Source organism: Equus asinus, chromosome 13 (assembly GCF_041296235.1).
Source record: "Equus asinus isolate D_3611 breed Donkey chromosome 13, EquAss-T2T_v2, whole genome shotgun sequence".
NCBI lineage: Eukaryota > Metazoa > Chordata > Mammalia > Perissodactyla > Equidae > Equus > Equus asinus.
In genome coordinates, this window is record NC_091802.1 from 32,563,900 (window position 1) to 32,579,110 (window position 15,211).

Below are 15,211 nucleotides of genomic sequence, written 5' to 3' on the forward strand. Positions count from 1 at the left end.
CATGAAACGCTAACATGTTAACATCTAGAGATCACAAATCATGCCCTTTGTGTTTTCCCATTGTAATCTAGATTGTCAGGACTAAGGACTTCTATATCACCTCTTCCATTACGTCACCAGTCCCTCTTTCACCCCAGCCCACTCAGATAAGCAATAAAACCTGTTGTGGCAAATGGGAAAAATTAAATACATTGCTTTTATACATTTTGAAATTGGGTGTTACTGCAATGTATGTATTGAGGACACCAAGACAACCAAGGAGGACAACCAAGAAACCTTAACCTGAGGCAGGATAGACAACCTAAGAGTCAGAGACTAAGTGTGACGACTTCAGGCTTCACCCGCCTCCTATTGTGCTTGGCTGGGCAAGTCACTTATCCTTACCAAGGCTCAGTATCCTCATCTGCAAAATGGGCAGAATACCTCCCTCTAGAGACTTCTTATAAGGCTTAAGTGAATATAAAGTATATAAAGAGCTTGACACACAGCAGGACCTTAGTAAATGGTAACTATTTTGATCATCTCTTCCACGGATAACTTCCTGTTGGGGAGAATATGTTGATTAGCTGTATAAGTATTCTTTTCAGAATGGCTGGAAGAGAAAGAGCTACTTGGTAGTTTTAGTTCTCACAATAAATTTCTAAAGCCAAGCATGGTAAACCAGGCTTTGGGGTCACCCAGAGCAGAAGACCACACCAAGGGAAGGCCACCCTAGGGGATGAGCTCACTGGACAACAGGCTCCTAGAGAAACAAATGCCTTTTATTCTAATTCTCAAGGCCCCCGTATCTCACCACCTAGGGGGTGCTCCACAAAGGCCTGTTAATTAACTGATTCCCAGGAATCTGTTCAACCACTTTCCATTTGACAATAATATCATCTTGCTGAGAGTTATCACAATTCACTCATTCAAGATAAGGCTAGCCTCTGGCTAAGAGTTATAAAGCCTGGTTACAAAACGCTTTTTATAAAACAAAACAAAACCACTGGCTTCTTGACAGAACTGCTTCACCAACTGATGGTAGGAAATCACAGTCTAGTCGGATCCCATCAAAGGCCTAATCAAGGCTAACAAGTCCACGGGGAACCCAAACGACAGATAATACAAAGAATATTGATGGGGCCGGCCCGGTGGTATTGCAGTTAAGTGCACACGTTCTGCTTTGGTGGCCTGGGGTTCACTGGTTTGGATCCCGGGTGCAGACATGGCACTGCTTGGCAAGCCATGCTGTGGTAGGCGTCCCACGTATAAAGTAGAGGAAGATGGGCACAGATGTTAGCTCAGGGCCAGTCTTCCTCAGCAAAAAGAGGAGGATTGGCAGTAGTTAGCTCAGGGCTAATCTTCCTCAAAAGAAAAAAAAAGAATATTGATAATTAACTTTGACAGGCTCTCATCACTTCATAGTGATAAAATGGAAATGTCCTATGTGGGGATTCATTTCTAAAGAGTTTATTGGTAAACATATAATTGCCTTTGACAGACATTGGATGATTCTTTCTGTGACTAATTTCCGTCATAATTAAGTCTGGCTTAAGTTAATATTAAAGTCAGTTCTGAGGCCTTAAACATATCTCCATAATGGAGTTGTCTGAGGTGAGGTGAGCAGGCCACTGAATAGACAACTTGGGGACATCTGCATGAAGCTAATCAGGAGTCAAAGCCCTATTTAAAGAAAATCCAAGAAGTAGGTACCTTAATGAACTCTGACCCTAACAAGGAGGGGCTAGTCTGATCCCCAACCTGTGACTCTCACCTTTATCCTGGCCCAGGTTTTAGGTGCGCTTGTTCTCACATACTGCTGTGGAAATCACAAGGCGGAGGATGTACAGTTATGAGGTGGAACAGGTCATGGGAACAGGCAGCTAGCTGGTAGTAAGTCTTGAGAGCTCAGACTACCTGAAGGGAAGAAAGAGTGGGAACCCAAAGAGCAATGAAGGGCCAGAAGACACAACACTCTGGAATAACCCAGCTTCCTCAAGGTCCTGGTTCATCCTCAGAAGGAAGGAACCATGATGAAGGAAGATATGAAGATATGGATGAGATGCAACCACAGAAATGTCAAGAGGGCTGCGTACAACAGAGAAAGAGACAAACCCATTATATAGAATAAACAACTGTAAGAAGGTGAGATACCACAGGCTGAAATACAGAAGGTGGCGGAAATTCATTGTCTGCCTCTATCTTCCTCAGTCGATTCTCCTAACCTCCAGCAGCCTTGGGAAGGCTAGTGGATCCTATATTCACCTCATTGTAGGGCACAGCCACATATCTTTCTACCCCAACTCTACAGTACATTCCATTAGCCTTTGAGTCTTCCTGGATACTAGGAGAGTAGGATGGGGCTGAAGGACACTCAGTCATTAATTCAGTCGACACCTGATACACTGATGTACTGGGTCTTGCAGCACATACCAAGGAGTTGAAGACACAAATGAAAAACAGTAGCCCATTCTTTCAAGGGGCTTGATTTATTCTGAGAAGCAAGGGAGTACCGGGCAAGGGCATGGCTTTTAGAATCCGAGGACCAGGTTGAAATCTTGCCTATGCCACTCAAATCTTGTGGGGGAAAAAAAATCACAACCTCACTTAGTCTCAGTTTCTTTATCTGTGAAATAGAGTTAATAACACAACTACTTCACAGAGCTGTCAAGAGCATCAATCAGGCTCCAGGCAAAGGTTTATTTCCATTAGGGACCCTTTGTCGTGATACTTCTACTGAAGTTCCCTCCATTCTGTGACCTCCCTGAGGTGGCTGCTATGAGTAAAGGACAGGGAAGAGGTCAAAAGAAGGTGAAGGAGGAAAATGCCTCTAAAAATAGTTTCGATTCAGATGCCAACTTGAAGGGTTTCTTCAGTGATAGCATCATCGAGACTGTTCAATTCAATTCTTCTCAGTTACTCTGGAAGGAAGCAAGAGGTGATAAATTTTCTTCCCCAAGAATCTAGAAGACGAGAGCTGCCCTCACCTCTGCCCCATAGCCTTCTTGAGAAAAACTGCCAAAGTCCCCGAGAGCAGTGTGACCCGGCTGAATGGTGCCATAACCATGCATGGCCTGGGGCTGGGCTGAGCAAACAAAGCATGCAGAAGAAATTAGAAAGCCACACAGCTCACTCTCAGGCAGCACGCAGGGCTCGCAAAACATAGCAAAGGAGAAAGGGCAACTCACCAAAGTGACTGAAGAGCTCATATGGCCAAGGATGGGGGGAAAATGGGAACAAGTCAAACGAGTGTCCACACCCAAATCACAGACAATATGGCGCATAAAAGAATTGCTTAAATCAACAAAGAACACTCTCCAAATAATACGAAGCAGAAGAACTTGGTTGAAACTTAACGAGCTGCCGGCATCTCAGAATTCCACAAGTTCAAGTGAGGGGGAAAGCTAATGGGGAGGCATCTTTCAAGACTTCAGTTCTCCCGATGTGTAACACACACACACGCTTCTCGATCGGCTCAGTATCTATAAGTCTTTAATGACCGGTTTCCATCTCCTGACCTGGGAAAACTGATTTCCCAGAAACACTCTCTTCCCACAAGATTAAATGTTATTACAATTAACAAAACTCTCGATTCAGCAATTCTCAATAAACAGTTTTAATTCACACTGTAAATAACTTTTTGCTAACCTATTAATTATCTCAGGATATTTACATCTATATATTTTACCCAAAACTAAAAATGTCACTATAGCTTGGGAAATCCCAGTCTCTTAATTATAACATTAAGGTACTTACTGACAAGGTAAGCTGGATTTCTTTATGATTGTAGTTTTTGGAAATCCTTTTCTTCAAAGCTTTTACTGCATCTTTTGGCCTACAGCAATAAATACCGGGAAATCATCAACTTAGGCGTCACTGAAAACAAGTAGTCTCTGAAAAGCAATATGCACTGTGGAAAGAGGAACGTCTAAGGAGAAGATTGAGGCCTTGGTTCTGCTGTGTGACCCTGGGCAGATCATATAACTTCTCATGCCTGTTTCCTCATATATCTCAGCAGACACCACCACCCTCCGCCTTGTGAGAATCAAATAATATAGTTACATAAGAGTATTACCTAGAAAGCACTACACATAAAATGTACTCATATCCATCTCTTTCCATCAATGTACAGAACCAGTTTATAGGAAATGCAATTTTCAAAACAATGAAGGTTACCCATTTTAATTAAGACTATTAGTATTTCCTGAGCAGCCTATAGGCAAAAGGATGTAGGAGGAATTATGACTAACTAGGTCAATTCCTGATATGCTACAATTTTACGTTACAAAAGGAAGAACTGGGTATAAGTAGAGGGTCAAAATTTACTTTGAGATGGTCAAAAGGTACAGACTTCCAGTTACAACATAAATAAGTCACAGGGATGTAACATACAAATGATGACCACAGTTAACACGCTGCATAGTATATTTGAAAGATGCTAAGAGAATAGATCCTAAAAGTTCTCATCACAAAAAAATTTTTTTGTAACTATATGCAGTGACGGATCTTAATTAAACGTACTTGGTAATCATTTTGTAATATATGTATGTCGTCATTATGCTGTACACTTTACAGTCACACAGTGCTATATGTCACTTCTCAAAACTGAAAAAAAAAGATAGAAATCCTTTGTACATATTATCTTCCAATTTTGTTTGTTATGTTTGTGTGGACAGAATTTCTATTATATGATAATATAATTATACAGTATCACATATGCTTTCATAAAATTGTAACTATTATAAAATATTATATTATCCATATTTCTAAAAAATTCTATAAAAAATCTAAGATTAAACTCTTGGAAAAGTTTAAAAGAATAAAAATACTGTTTTAAAAGGAAAAATAATTTTACTTTGAGATTCCCTTTTTGTACTATCAGTGAAGAAATTAGTATTATCAGTGAAGAAAAGATTCACAGAGGACCCAAATATGGTAAACAAGATTATAGGGAAAACACCATAAACACTTTAAAGTACTAACCATAAGCCTTTTTCATCGATATAGTCAACAATTAAGTGTAACGTTTTCTTCATCAACATAAACTAAATTTCTTATGCTATCAGTTATCGCTTTAATATGCATAGGAAAATTAACAGAATGGTATCGCTTATAACAACCTGTAATTCAGACTAAATTCACAAAATAGTTGGCCTTCTTAATGATTTCTTTTTAAAAACTTCAATTCTCTAAAATTTAAAAAGTATAATAAACGTTAGGATATCATTTAAGAATACAGTATGTGGGGCCAGTGGCACAGTGGCTGAGTTTGCGTACTCCACTTCAGTGGCCCAGGGTTCACAGGTTAGGATCCTGGGTGTGGACCCACACACCACTAATCAAGCCAAGCTGTAGAGGTAGCCCACATACAAAACAGAGGAAGACTGGCACGGATGCTGGCTCAGCAACGATCTTCCTCAAGCAAGAAGAGGAAGATTGGCAACAGATGTTAGCTCACGGCAAATCTTCCTCACCAAAAAAAAAAAAAAAGAATACAGCAAGAACAAGGGTGAATTGGCACTTGAAAGAAAAACTGTCTTGTGACAGGGAGAGAAAAAAAGATTGGTCGATTATTTCCTAGTTAGTAATGACCATTGCCCAGGGACAGGTCACCACCAGGAGTCCACTAGCTTCTTGATAATATTTCTCAGTTACAGTAACATAAAATACTGGCAATCAGAGCAGAGGGAATGTCTAAAGAACAGTCTCTCTCGAAATAACATGGAATCTGAGCCTCACAGAGACAAAACTTGAAACTAGTAAGGAAAAGGCAAGGAGGAGAAAAATTATAATGGCTTCTCAAATATTCCACATGCTGAAACAAGCAGCTGTTCTAATATTTGAACCACACCATGCCTTCAAAAGGCAGCAGGTGCCTAAGGGGTACAGAGAACACTCTTTCAACAAGAAAACCAAAGAGTTTGCAGGGGAAAATGCGCTGTAATTCTGATGCATCTTATCAGAGGCAAAGGGCATGAACCACACGCTGTACTCACCCGTCGTGGGCAGTGTTAATTATGTCACAGATGTGCATGAACTGGCCCCAATCTTCAGTCTGAACTCCAGCAAATGTAGCCTTTTCTACAAAGAAAGAGCTGTTGTGTTGAGTCTGAGCTACAACAAAGTAAGAAACGTCTGGTCTTCCTGAAACAATCTGCCCACGGTTCACCAGCAAGTCCTGTCAAGTTTCTATCACCAAAAGGCCAAGAGACTTTTTTCTGAGCAACTCCCAGTAACTCAGGACTCAGTGAGCACCCAGTTCAGGGTGCTGCTGTTGCAACAGTAATGGGTGACCTATTAACAAACACTGCAGGCATGACGCCTGGCGGCAGGGCCAGGCGAGGCCCCCTAAATCTCCGTCCGCCTGCCTTTCAAAGGACAGGTACTCACCTCCCGGGCAGCCATGTGCAAGGTGAAATGCACTGTGCTGAGTATTTTCTTATGCAATCTCACTGAACCCACTGTTAGAGATGAAGAAAAAGAAGTTCAGAGAGCTTGAGAAAGTTAGCCAAGGCTACACAGCTGGTACAAGGCAGAACTAGTATTCAAACCTAAGTTGTTTGATGTCAGTTCTGGTTTGTTTTTAAAAATCATTTATTCTCCTTGGAGGGAGTACTGAGGAAATGATCAGAACGACTGAAATTGTGTCCTTAAGCAGCACCTGTACCAACCAAAGTTACACCAGGCCGACTTGAATGCTCCTGGGCCTGGAACCCCATTACTAAACAATCAGATATTTTCCCCTCTCCAGATGGCCCCCTTAAGAATACAAAATGCTCTCTGGGAGGGTAAAAGAGAGCTCAACCTGAACGAGCTTAACATCTGGACTACAAGAAAGCAGATCCCTCAGCATGAAAACATGAGGTCCCGGGGGAACAAAGAGAAAATTAAACAGGATAATGAAGGGGAAGAAAGAATAAGGGTTTGGTTGGGGGAACCCCAAAGCTTAGCCTGCTTCCCATCTAGAAAAGAAGCTATTTGAATTTGGCATTCAATGGACAAAGCTAACCAACCTAGTGTGTTTAGGCACATACTGTTGTTCCTTCTGCCAGATTCCTTGCTGTTCCTCTCACCTACCCATCTTCCTAGAAAACTCCTATTCACCCTTCAAAAGCCATGACAGAGTTAATTTCTCCCTTTTCAGAAATTTTGGGTGTTGTGTATTTTTCTTGCATTGTAAAGATACCCTATTATGTTTACTACAAAACTGTGTCCATCTTCCCTACAAGATTGTGTTCCCTGAGGGTTCAGGCCAAGTGTTACCTTGGCCTCACCCAGGTCCAGGCATACAGCTGGCCGTTTGTAAATGTTTACTGCGTTAAAGAATTAAGCAGCCTACGAAGATGCAGTCTGAATCCATTTCTGCTCAGAGCTCATTTTGATATTCAATAGGGATGTAGCCAGCAACACTAGAAAGGACCCTGGCGTCAAAGGACTGTTACTCTCACTGTTTTATAAGGGTATGGGAACTAAGGCTCAGGTTAAGTGGAGAGTTCCATGTCACACAGGAGTTAATTGAGCTGCAGCCAAAACTTTCCAAATCTCAGCCTCCTCACTATAACTCCCAGGTTCTCACGATTTCCTCAACCCCACTAAGTTCCAGATATTATCATTCTTTGCTTGGTATCCACAGGCACTAGTGCCACACCCGGTTCCCAAGGCAGGCAGGCAGGCACGGGGAGAAAACGGAGGAGCGACCTAGCACTGGGAAAACAGTCCAGTCACTGGCCTCTGCTGCCGAGGACAGTATTCAGAGTAGAACCACAGGAATGAGTTGGGCAGATACCCGCGCGGTCCCTAGCGGCCTCGAGAGGCCTCCTGTGACCCCAGATCGCTCATCTGCTCCCCTCCTTCCTCACTCCAGTGCCGAGCATTTTCATTCTCTTTGTTTAAAGAAAAAGTAACTCAGGTTGTAAGGGCTTGGCCCCAGAGAAAAATGGTTTGGAGAGACCTGCCTGTCACAGTGAGGTCACATCACTTCTTCACCGCCTTGAACCTTCTTTCCCCCCTCTGTAAAGTGGACAGAACAATACTGCGCCTTCGAGTGAACGCATTTTATGAATAGCCTTCCCCTGGCCAAAAAGTTTACGCTTTCTCCTTGTAGAGACCCAAACGCTCCACGCCTGAATCCCATGCGTGGTGCACCTGTTCGGTCCACTCCCCAGGAGATCAAAAGGGAGGGAGATTTTGAGAAGGGGGTTCTAGAAAGAGTGGCTTAAGGAAACGCCTCCGAGGCCGGGTGGAATGCAAGCGCCCTGGGAAAGTTGCAGGGGGAGGGGAGCGACTTTCCTCAAACTTGGACCAACTCTGTCCTCCGCAGGCGAGAATGGAGTCCAGCAGGAAGGGACCCCCCGCTCCCCAAAGCCTACCCGGGCATCTCCCTCCGTGCCTCCTTACCTATGAGGTGGCCCACGGAGGTCGCATAGGGATCCCGGTGACTCTTCGCAAACGCCATGGTAGCCGCAGAGAGCCGGGCCCAGGAAATCTGACTCCACCGATCTCGGGCTCCCGGCTCCACCCGCTCGGGCCCCTGGCTCCTCCTCTTCGCCCGCGCGCTTCCAGGGCTCCGGCCCAGGCTGAGTGCCTGCCTGGCCGCGGCAGGGCGCCGGGTGGGGCACCGGGGCAGGGGGACACGGGGCGGGGACCTGGGGCGCGCCCGCACCTGCCACGCGCCCCGCGGGACGGGCGCGGAGGCGGTGCTCCCCGCTCCAGGGGAGACGCGAGGCGGCGCTCCGGACCCAGGTGGCCTTCTCGTCCCCACCGAGCCGGGCTGCCCCGGAGCCGCCGCCTGGGAATTAGAGACCCAGGCTCTGATCGCGCCGCCTACGGGCAAGTTGCTCCTCTTCTCTGCGCCTCTGGCTCCTCTTCGTAGACAAGGAAATATAGGATTAATAATACAAATCTCATAATTGAGAATGAAGGACGTAAAACGCTTAGGTCAGTGTCTGACACCCACAAAATAAATATTTAAGCACAGTCTGAATGGAGTAACTAGAAAGAAATATTTGCCCCCCACCCTCGCCCTCGCCTCAGAGATCCGGGAGGGGAGGTGTGTCTCTTGCCGTTTAAAGCTGCAGGTAGTGGCTAGGAAGAGGGATTGGCTTCGAATTTAGGGACCTCCCAGGAGCCGGCGTCCTTTGTCTCGCCCCTATTTCCTGAGGGACCACAGGGCGCCGCCAAGCTCTCGGTTCCAGAACCCTCCCTCTTGGGAGCTGTGTTTTCCAGCGATGCTGGAAAGAGGAGAGGGGTTTTCCTTCTGCTCAGGCTGGAGTGTGTTTGGCCTTGGGACTGCTTTGGAATGTAAATCCGAACTTGAGCAGTCGAACCCCTTTCCAGCTGCCCTTTCAGAAGACGAATTTATTTCCTTTTCCTGTGCATTCAATTAACATCTGATTAGCGATGTTCACAATCTCCAGCGACGCCGGAGCCTGCTAGAGAGCGGGGTGTGTGCAGGTGATGGCAACTAGCCATAAAATGGGCTCCCTGTGCCTCCAGAGCTGGCTTCCTGTGGTCAAGTGGGCCCACTTCCACACGCCCTTCTTTGGCCCTGGGAATGCTGAGGAGAGAGATCAAGGGAGCTTCGTCTGACTTATGTCCTTAGTCTTAGATATTTTAAAATAGAAGTCAAAACCAATTGCAATGCGTGCCAAGGGGCTAACTTTTCTTTTGCTCTAATTCTGTTACAGGTTTTCCCCGCTATGTGAAGGTAGAGCATTCCTATAAGACCTTTCATAAGCCGAAAAGGCATAAAGGGAAGAAGTAATTGCCATTAATTTATATGGGAAAAAGTTTTGAGCCTTCCCAGACCGAAAAAATAACCTACCAAAATAACTGGAGATAAAGCACAGATGTGAACGCACGCACAGTTCCAAGCTACGGCGGCTTGATGCTGAGACGCTCATGTAGTTCCCGGGGACGCGGCTTGGCGGCGCCACTCTGGCTGCTAAGGGTGTAGGCTGCGTCTATAACGGCAGGCTGCAAAAAAAAAAAAAAAAAAATGACAACATTGAATGCTATTTTCTCTTTCCACCTTTTTTTGTAAAAGTGAAAATGCTCTTCAGATTTCTTTCAGTTAGCGCAAACAGGTACTAATGTCAGATCTTTCGAAAGATCGAAGTGGCGTGAAGCGACGTTTCAGATAGCAGAGGAACCTATGTTTTTAATTTTTCTTCACCTAAGTGAGCTACTACCTGGGATCTAAAATCTAGAATGAAATATTTTTGTTGTGATGGTATTTCTAATAATGGGATGGGTCCTGCCTGTCACTCATACTCTCCACCTGTTTATCCAGGTTGAGTAGCTATTTCAGATTTTATCAACTTCCTTAGTCACTCCACTACAGCCTCTGTTACAACACTGTTGAAAATCACCAAACTAATCTCTATTCCATCTTACAGACGCTAGCAAAATATTTCACCTTCTCTGAACCCTACAATTAAGCAAGCTTAAAGAGAAAGGCAATTTTAGCTTAGGTTACTGTTAGTGTCAGTGGCCTTCCATCAGGAAGTGAGAATTAGGAAGGAACTAAGCATTCACACGGATTTTTAACATAACCCTGCTACTTCTTATTGAGAAGGCTGTTTTATTTTTTATTCTCTTGTGTTATGGGATTGAGGCACTGAGAATGGGCGAAACCGCACTAGGGAGCGTATTCAGGACGCCGTGCCTGGGGAAACCACCAGGCTGATGAAAACTACCTGTGTTCTAGCTCAGCTGTGCTCTTTTCTCTCCCCACGTGCCCATGAGGGTGTTGTGGTGGTTGCAGCCTTCTCTTTCTGTGCTCTGCCTCTTTCTCCATGATCACTCGACTCCTCAGGGGTGAAAATCAACTCAGCAGATGTCGCTATGATCTGGGAGCAGGACAGTAGAATTCATAGCCAAGTTAAGGTCAGAAAAGGAGCAGAGGGGCCGGCCTGGTGGTGCAGTGGTTTAGTGCACACGTTCCGCTTTAGCGGCCCGGGGTTTGCTGGTTGGGATCCTGGGTGTGGACATGGTACTGCTTGGCAAGCCATGCTGTGGTAGGCGTCCCACATATAAAGTAGAGGAAGATAGGCACGGATGTTAGCTCAGGGCCAGTCTTCCTCAGCAAAAAGAGGAGGATTGGCAGCAGACGTTAGCTCAGGGCTAATCTTCCTCAAAAAAAAAAAAAGAAAGAAAGAAAAGGAAAGGAAAAGGAGCAGAATCCCAAAAGGAAACAAGGGTAAAGATTTTGGCTGCCAGGAGCAAAATTTCACAATTTCAATTCGAAGAACACCTCCTAAGCATTTATTTGTGTGTAAGTCATAATACTAGATGGAAACAAAGAAAATAACCTTTATTTAAAATGCGCTAAGAGCCCAGAACAGGAAATCTATCTTAACGTGGTCTTCACAATCCTGGAGGCAGGTAGCATTCACCTCAGTTTTACAAATAGGTAGGCTGAGATTAAGAAAAATAAAGCTAATACATAGCTTTGCTAGAGTTGAATCGTGGGGGCCTGATTCCAAAGCCCGTATTATTGCCACTACGTGAATCTGCTCATTGAGCGTGACATCTCATTTTTCAAAGGATCTGTTTGACTCAAAGGGAGACCTCTCGAAGAAGATAGAAGTAGGGCTGTCATATACTTTGCTGGCACAGGGTCCTGCTCTTTCTGTGCTTCTTCAAGAATGCTAGTCTTTTCTGTACTAGAACTCTATGCTAGGTGTGCTCTAAATACGTTACATGCATCATCTCACTTAATCCCGTAATAACTCTATGAAACCAGTACCATTATTACCCTATTTTACAGATTAGAAAAATCAAAGTAAATAACTTTTCACACAGTCGCCTTGCTAGTGAAGGACTATCTGATTCCAGAAGCTGTGACTTTAACGTACGTACTATGCCACCTCTCATGGGCAGAGCCCTAGATGGTAGGTGGTACCCTTGACTAGCCACACTTTTTTAAAAAAGTAGGTTCTACGGGATGGTGCCTAGAGAATGAGGTGAGTGGCCATGGCAAGGTCTCACGTCTAGAAGACAAAGTTGACCCATCCTCAGGCTTTTCACAGCTAAGAGTCATTTTCATCCTTTCATTTGATTCTGTTCTTACCACTAAAGTTTTTAGATTGTCAGATCTGGACATGACTCTAGAAATCAGATAGTCTCTATCCCCATGATTTTGTAGATGAAAAAACTGACATCCAGAGAAGGGAAGTGACTAGCCCAGGGCCATCCAGCTCCAAGCCTGGAGAATGCAAAACAATAGCTTAACCAGAGCCCCAAACTCTTCCAACTACAGGCACCTCCTCTCTATTTTAATATTTAAATGTGCTTCTCCAACCCTCTGTTGTTGAAAATAATCCATAACCAATCAATAAATCAAAATTGGGGTAAATTTGTTATGAGCCAGATCTGAGGCCCATATAGCCCAGGACTTTCCTTCCCCAAGGAAGGAAGGTCACCAAAGAAGTGGGTTGTACAGAGTGGTTAATATGATCTTGGAACAAAGAGCATACATCACATATGATAGGAATGTCCCTTTTACAACAGTCACAAGATTGCCTAGCCGGCATAGCACAGTGATGCGCACAGTAGGTGTGTGTATCTCTGTGCATGGGATGTCATCATCTGGGTTGCTGTAAAGAGTACTGGTGTGTGGGTCCCACCCTCAGAGATTTGGGTTTAATGAACGTGAGATGCACCAAGGGCCTCAAGATCTTTAAAGTTCCCCAGATGAGCTAATAACTGCCTGAATAAAAAATCTTGAAGTTATCCCCAACTCTTTCCTTTCCATCAGTTCTGGATTGTCCTGCCTTCTTTCTCTCTCTGTCTCCTTGCCTTTTGTTTCTCTGTGGGCACTGCTCCATCCAGCAGTTCTTAAACGTCATAAGCGTTAGTACTGTTTAGGGATGAAATTAGACTGAAGCTTGGGTTCTCCCAAACATAGCCAAGACCCTGTGAATTTAAGACATTATTAGTCTTTAAAATTGACCTCTTTTCCACAGTAATTCTGACCCATTATTTCTGAAAACCATATGTACAAAGATAAATGTTGACTTTATTTCCACAGTTGTTTAATATATTAAATCTTGGTAACTCCTGATTCTGTAAATTAACTTCAAAGCTCAGCCTGCCTTCTGTTCCTGCTCTTGAGTTTCTCTCCAAGGAATGTCTTGGTCCGTTTTTATGGGCTTTCAGCAGAACACAGAGACCCAAGATAAGAGAGGACAAGGCACAGGAAGAGTGATGGGAGGTTACACTGGTTGACTTCCTACTGTGCCAGCCACTGTACAAAGGGCTTTGGTATTTCCAATAAACCTCATAATAATCTCATAAACTCAGACTCATTATTCCCATTTTACTGACTGACTTGCCTGAAGTCACTCTGAATCGGGGGATGAAGTTGTGTTTGTCTCATTCTGATACTTAAGCCCTTTTCCATTTCATCACACACACCCAGAGCAAGGATCCTTCATCGATCTCCGGGAGCACCTGTGGCATCTATCCCAGAGCTCCTCATCCAGCAGTGCCAAGTAGAAGTTTGTTGATTGATTTTAAACATTTACCTTTCCTTCAATATTGAACTTTAAACCACGCAAATGCTTTCATTAGTTTCCCTCATCACCCTTAGAATTAAGGAGCTCCATTGAAATCTGAGACTAAAGAGCATCTGTTGGCTAAATTTGTCACTTCAAAGGACACCAATAAAGCTTAAAACCAAAGTTTTATCTGGAAAATAAACCAAAGAACCAATAGCTTCATAACCTAAGCCAATCCGCTTTCTGTGGAGTTCATGATCTCACCAGGTCACACTTAACTCATTTGGGGTTTGTAATTTAATTCCTGTGTGTTCCTTTGGAAATCTAGCTCAAGTTTGCAAGACAGATCACCTGGGTTTAAATCACAGCTCTCAGGTGAGAAAAATAATTCCAACTTCATAGGGTTGTTTTGAAAAATAATGAGATGATGTATATATAGCACTTAGGATGGTGTTTGGCCTATAATAAAGCTCAGTAAATATTAACTAGTTATCATCTCCTTCCAGCCTACTAGGTGGCGTGAAATGTCCTTGGAAAACAGCCTTTGAGCCTTATCAATAGCTCCCTAAAAGCCACTATTTAAATATTCAGGTGTTACCTGTTCAGGAGAGAGGGTCCTATTAGCACCCACTAGCAATACCAGTCACACATTTAGTTTCTGTTAGCATATTATGAATAATGAGTGATTTTTTTATTTTATTTATTTTTTTGCTGAGGAAGATTCACCCTGAGGTAACATCCATTGCCAATCTTCCTCTTCTTTTTTTTTTTTTAAAGATTTTATTTTTTTCTTTTTCTCCCCAAAGCCCCCCAGTACATAGTTGTATATTCTTTGTTGTGGGTCCTTCTAGTTGTGGCATGTGGGACGCTGCCTCAGCGTGGTTTGATGAGCAGTGCCATGTCCGCGCCCAGGATTCGAACCAACGAAACACAGGGCCGCCTGCAGCCGAGAGCGGGAACTTAACCACTCAGCCACGGGGCCAGCCCCAATCTTCCTCTTCTTTTAATTTTTCTCCTCAAAGCCCCAGTACCTAGTTGTATATCCTAGTTGTAGGTCATTCTAGTTCTTCTATGTGGGATGCCACCACAGCATGGCTTGATGAGTGGTGTGTAGGTCCACACCCAGGATCCCAACCAGTGAACCCCAGGCTGCCGATGTGGAGCACGTGAACTTAATCACTTGACCACAGAGCCAGCCTCCAATCTTCCTCTTTTTTTTCTTTTTATGTGGGCCGCTGCCACAGCTTGGCTGCTAACAGATGAGTGGTGTAGATCTGTGCCTGGGATCTGAACCCAGGGTGCTGAAACAGATCACGCTGAACTTAACCACTAGGCCACTGGGGCTGGCCCAAATAATGTGTGATTTGTTGAATAATTTACTTGAAAAAAAGTCTTATGGGAATGGGGCTCTGAAAAGCCTCAGAGCTGGGATTTCTGGCTGGAGTAGCGGAAGGGCAGGCCCAGCAGGATGCTGCTGGAGGTTTGTTCTGCAGGAGAGCCTTGAAGGAGAGGGTGGACAGCAAGCGAAACAGAGACATTTCATTTAGATGTCAAACTTGGTTCAAATCCCACTGCTACCTTTCATTACCTGTGACCTTTGATAGCAAATCTTTCTTTCAGAACCCGTTTCCTTATCTACGACAATGGAGCTAACTCCATATTTCTCAAGCAATAGGTCAAGATTCAATTTCACAACATTCACACACTTTTAACAGGTGCCTTGGCATATC

General features: G+C 44.1%; 1 protein-coding gene across 5 annotated transcripts in view; it reads right to left on the reverse strand.

The window, feature by feature from the left end:
- TOM1L1 (target of myb1 like 1 membrane trafficking protein) overlaps positions 1-8,811 on the reverse strand; it is a 61,831-nt gene extending 53,020 nt beyond the window's left edge. For 2 of the 5 annotated variants that reach the window (XR_011493785.1, XM_070482980.1), the window contains exons 1-3: positions 8,377-8,565; positions 5,976-6,060; positions 3,736-3,814 (exon numbers count right to left, since the gene is read on the reverse strand). Coding sequence is in view for 3 of the 5 variants with exons in the window: in XM_070482980.1 (XP_070339081.1) it covers positions 3,736-3,814; positions 5,976-6,060; positions 8,377-8,434 (222 nt within the window). In the remaining 2 variants the exon portion in view is untranslated. Of the gene's footprint in view, positions 1-3,735; positions 3,815-5,975; positions 6,061-8,376 lie in introns of all 5 variants that reach the window. The other 3 variants (XR_006512931.2, XM_070482981.1, XM_044746112.2) reach the window with 3 other exon arrangements.
- Positions 8,812-15,211: the final 6,400 nt, after the last annotated feature.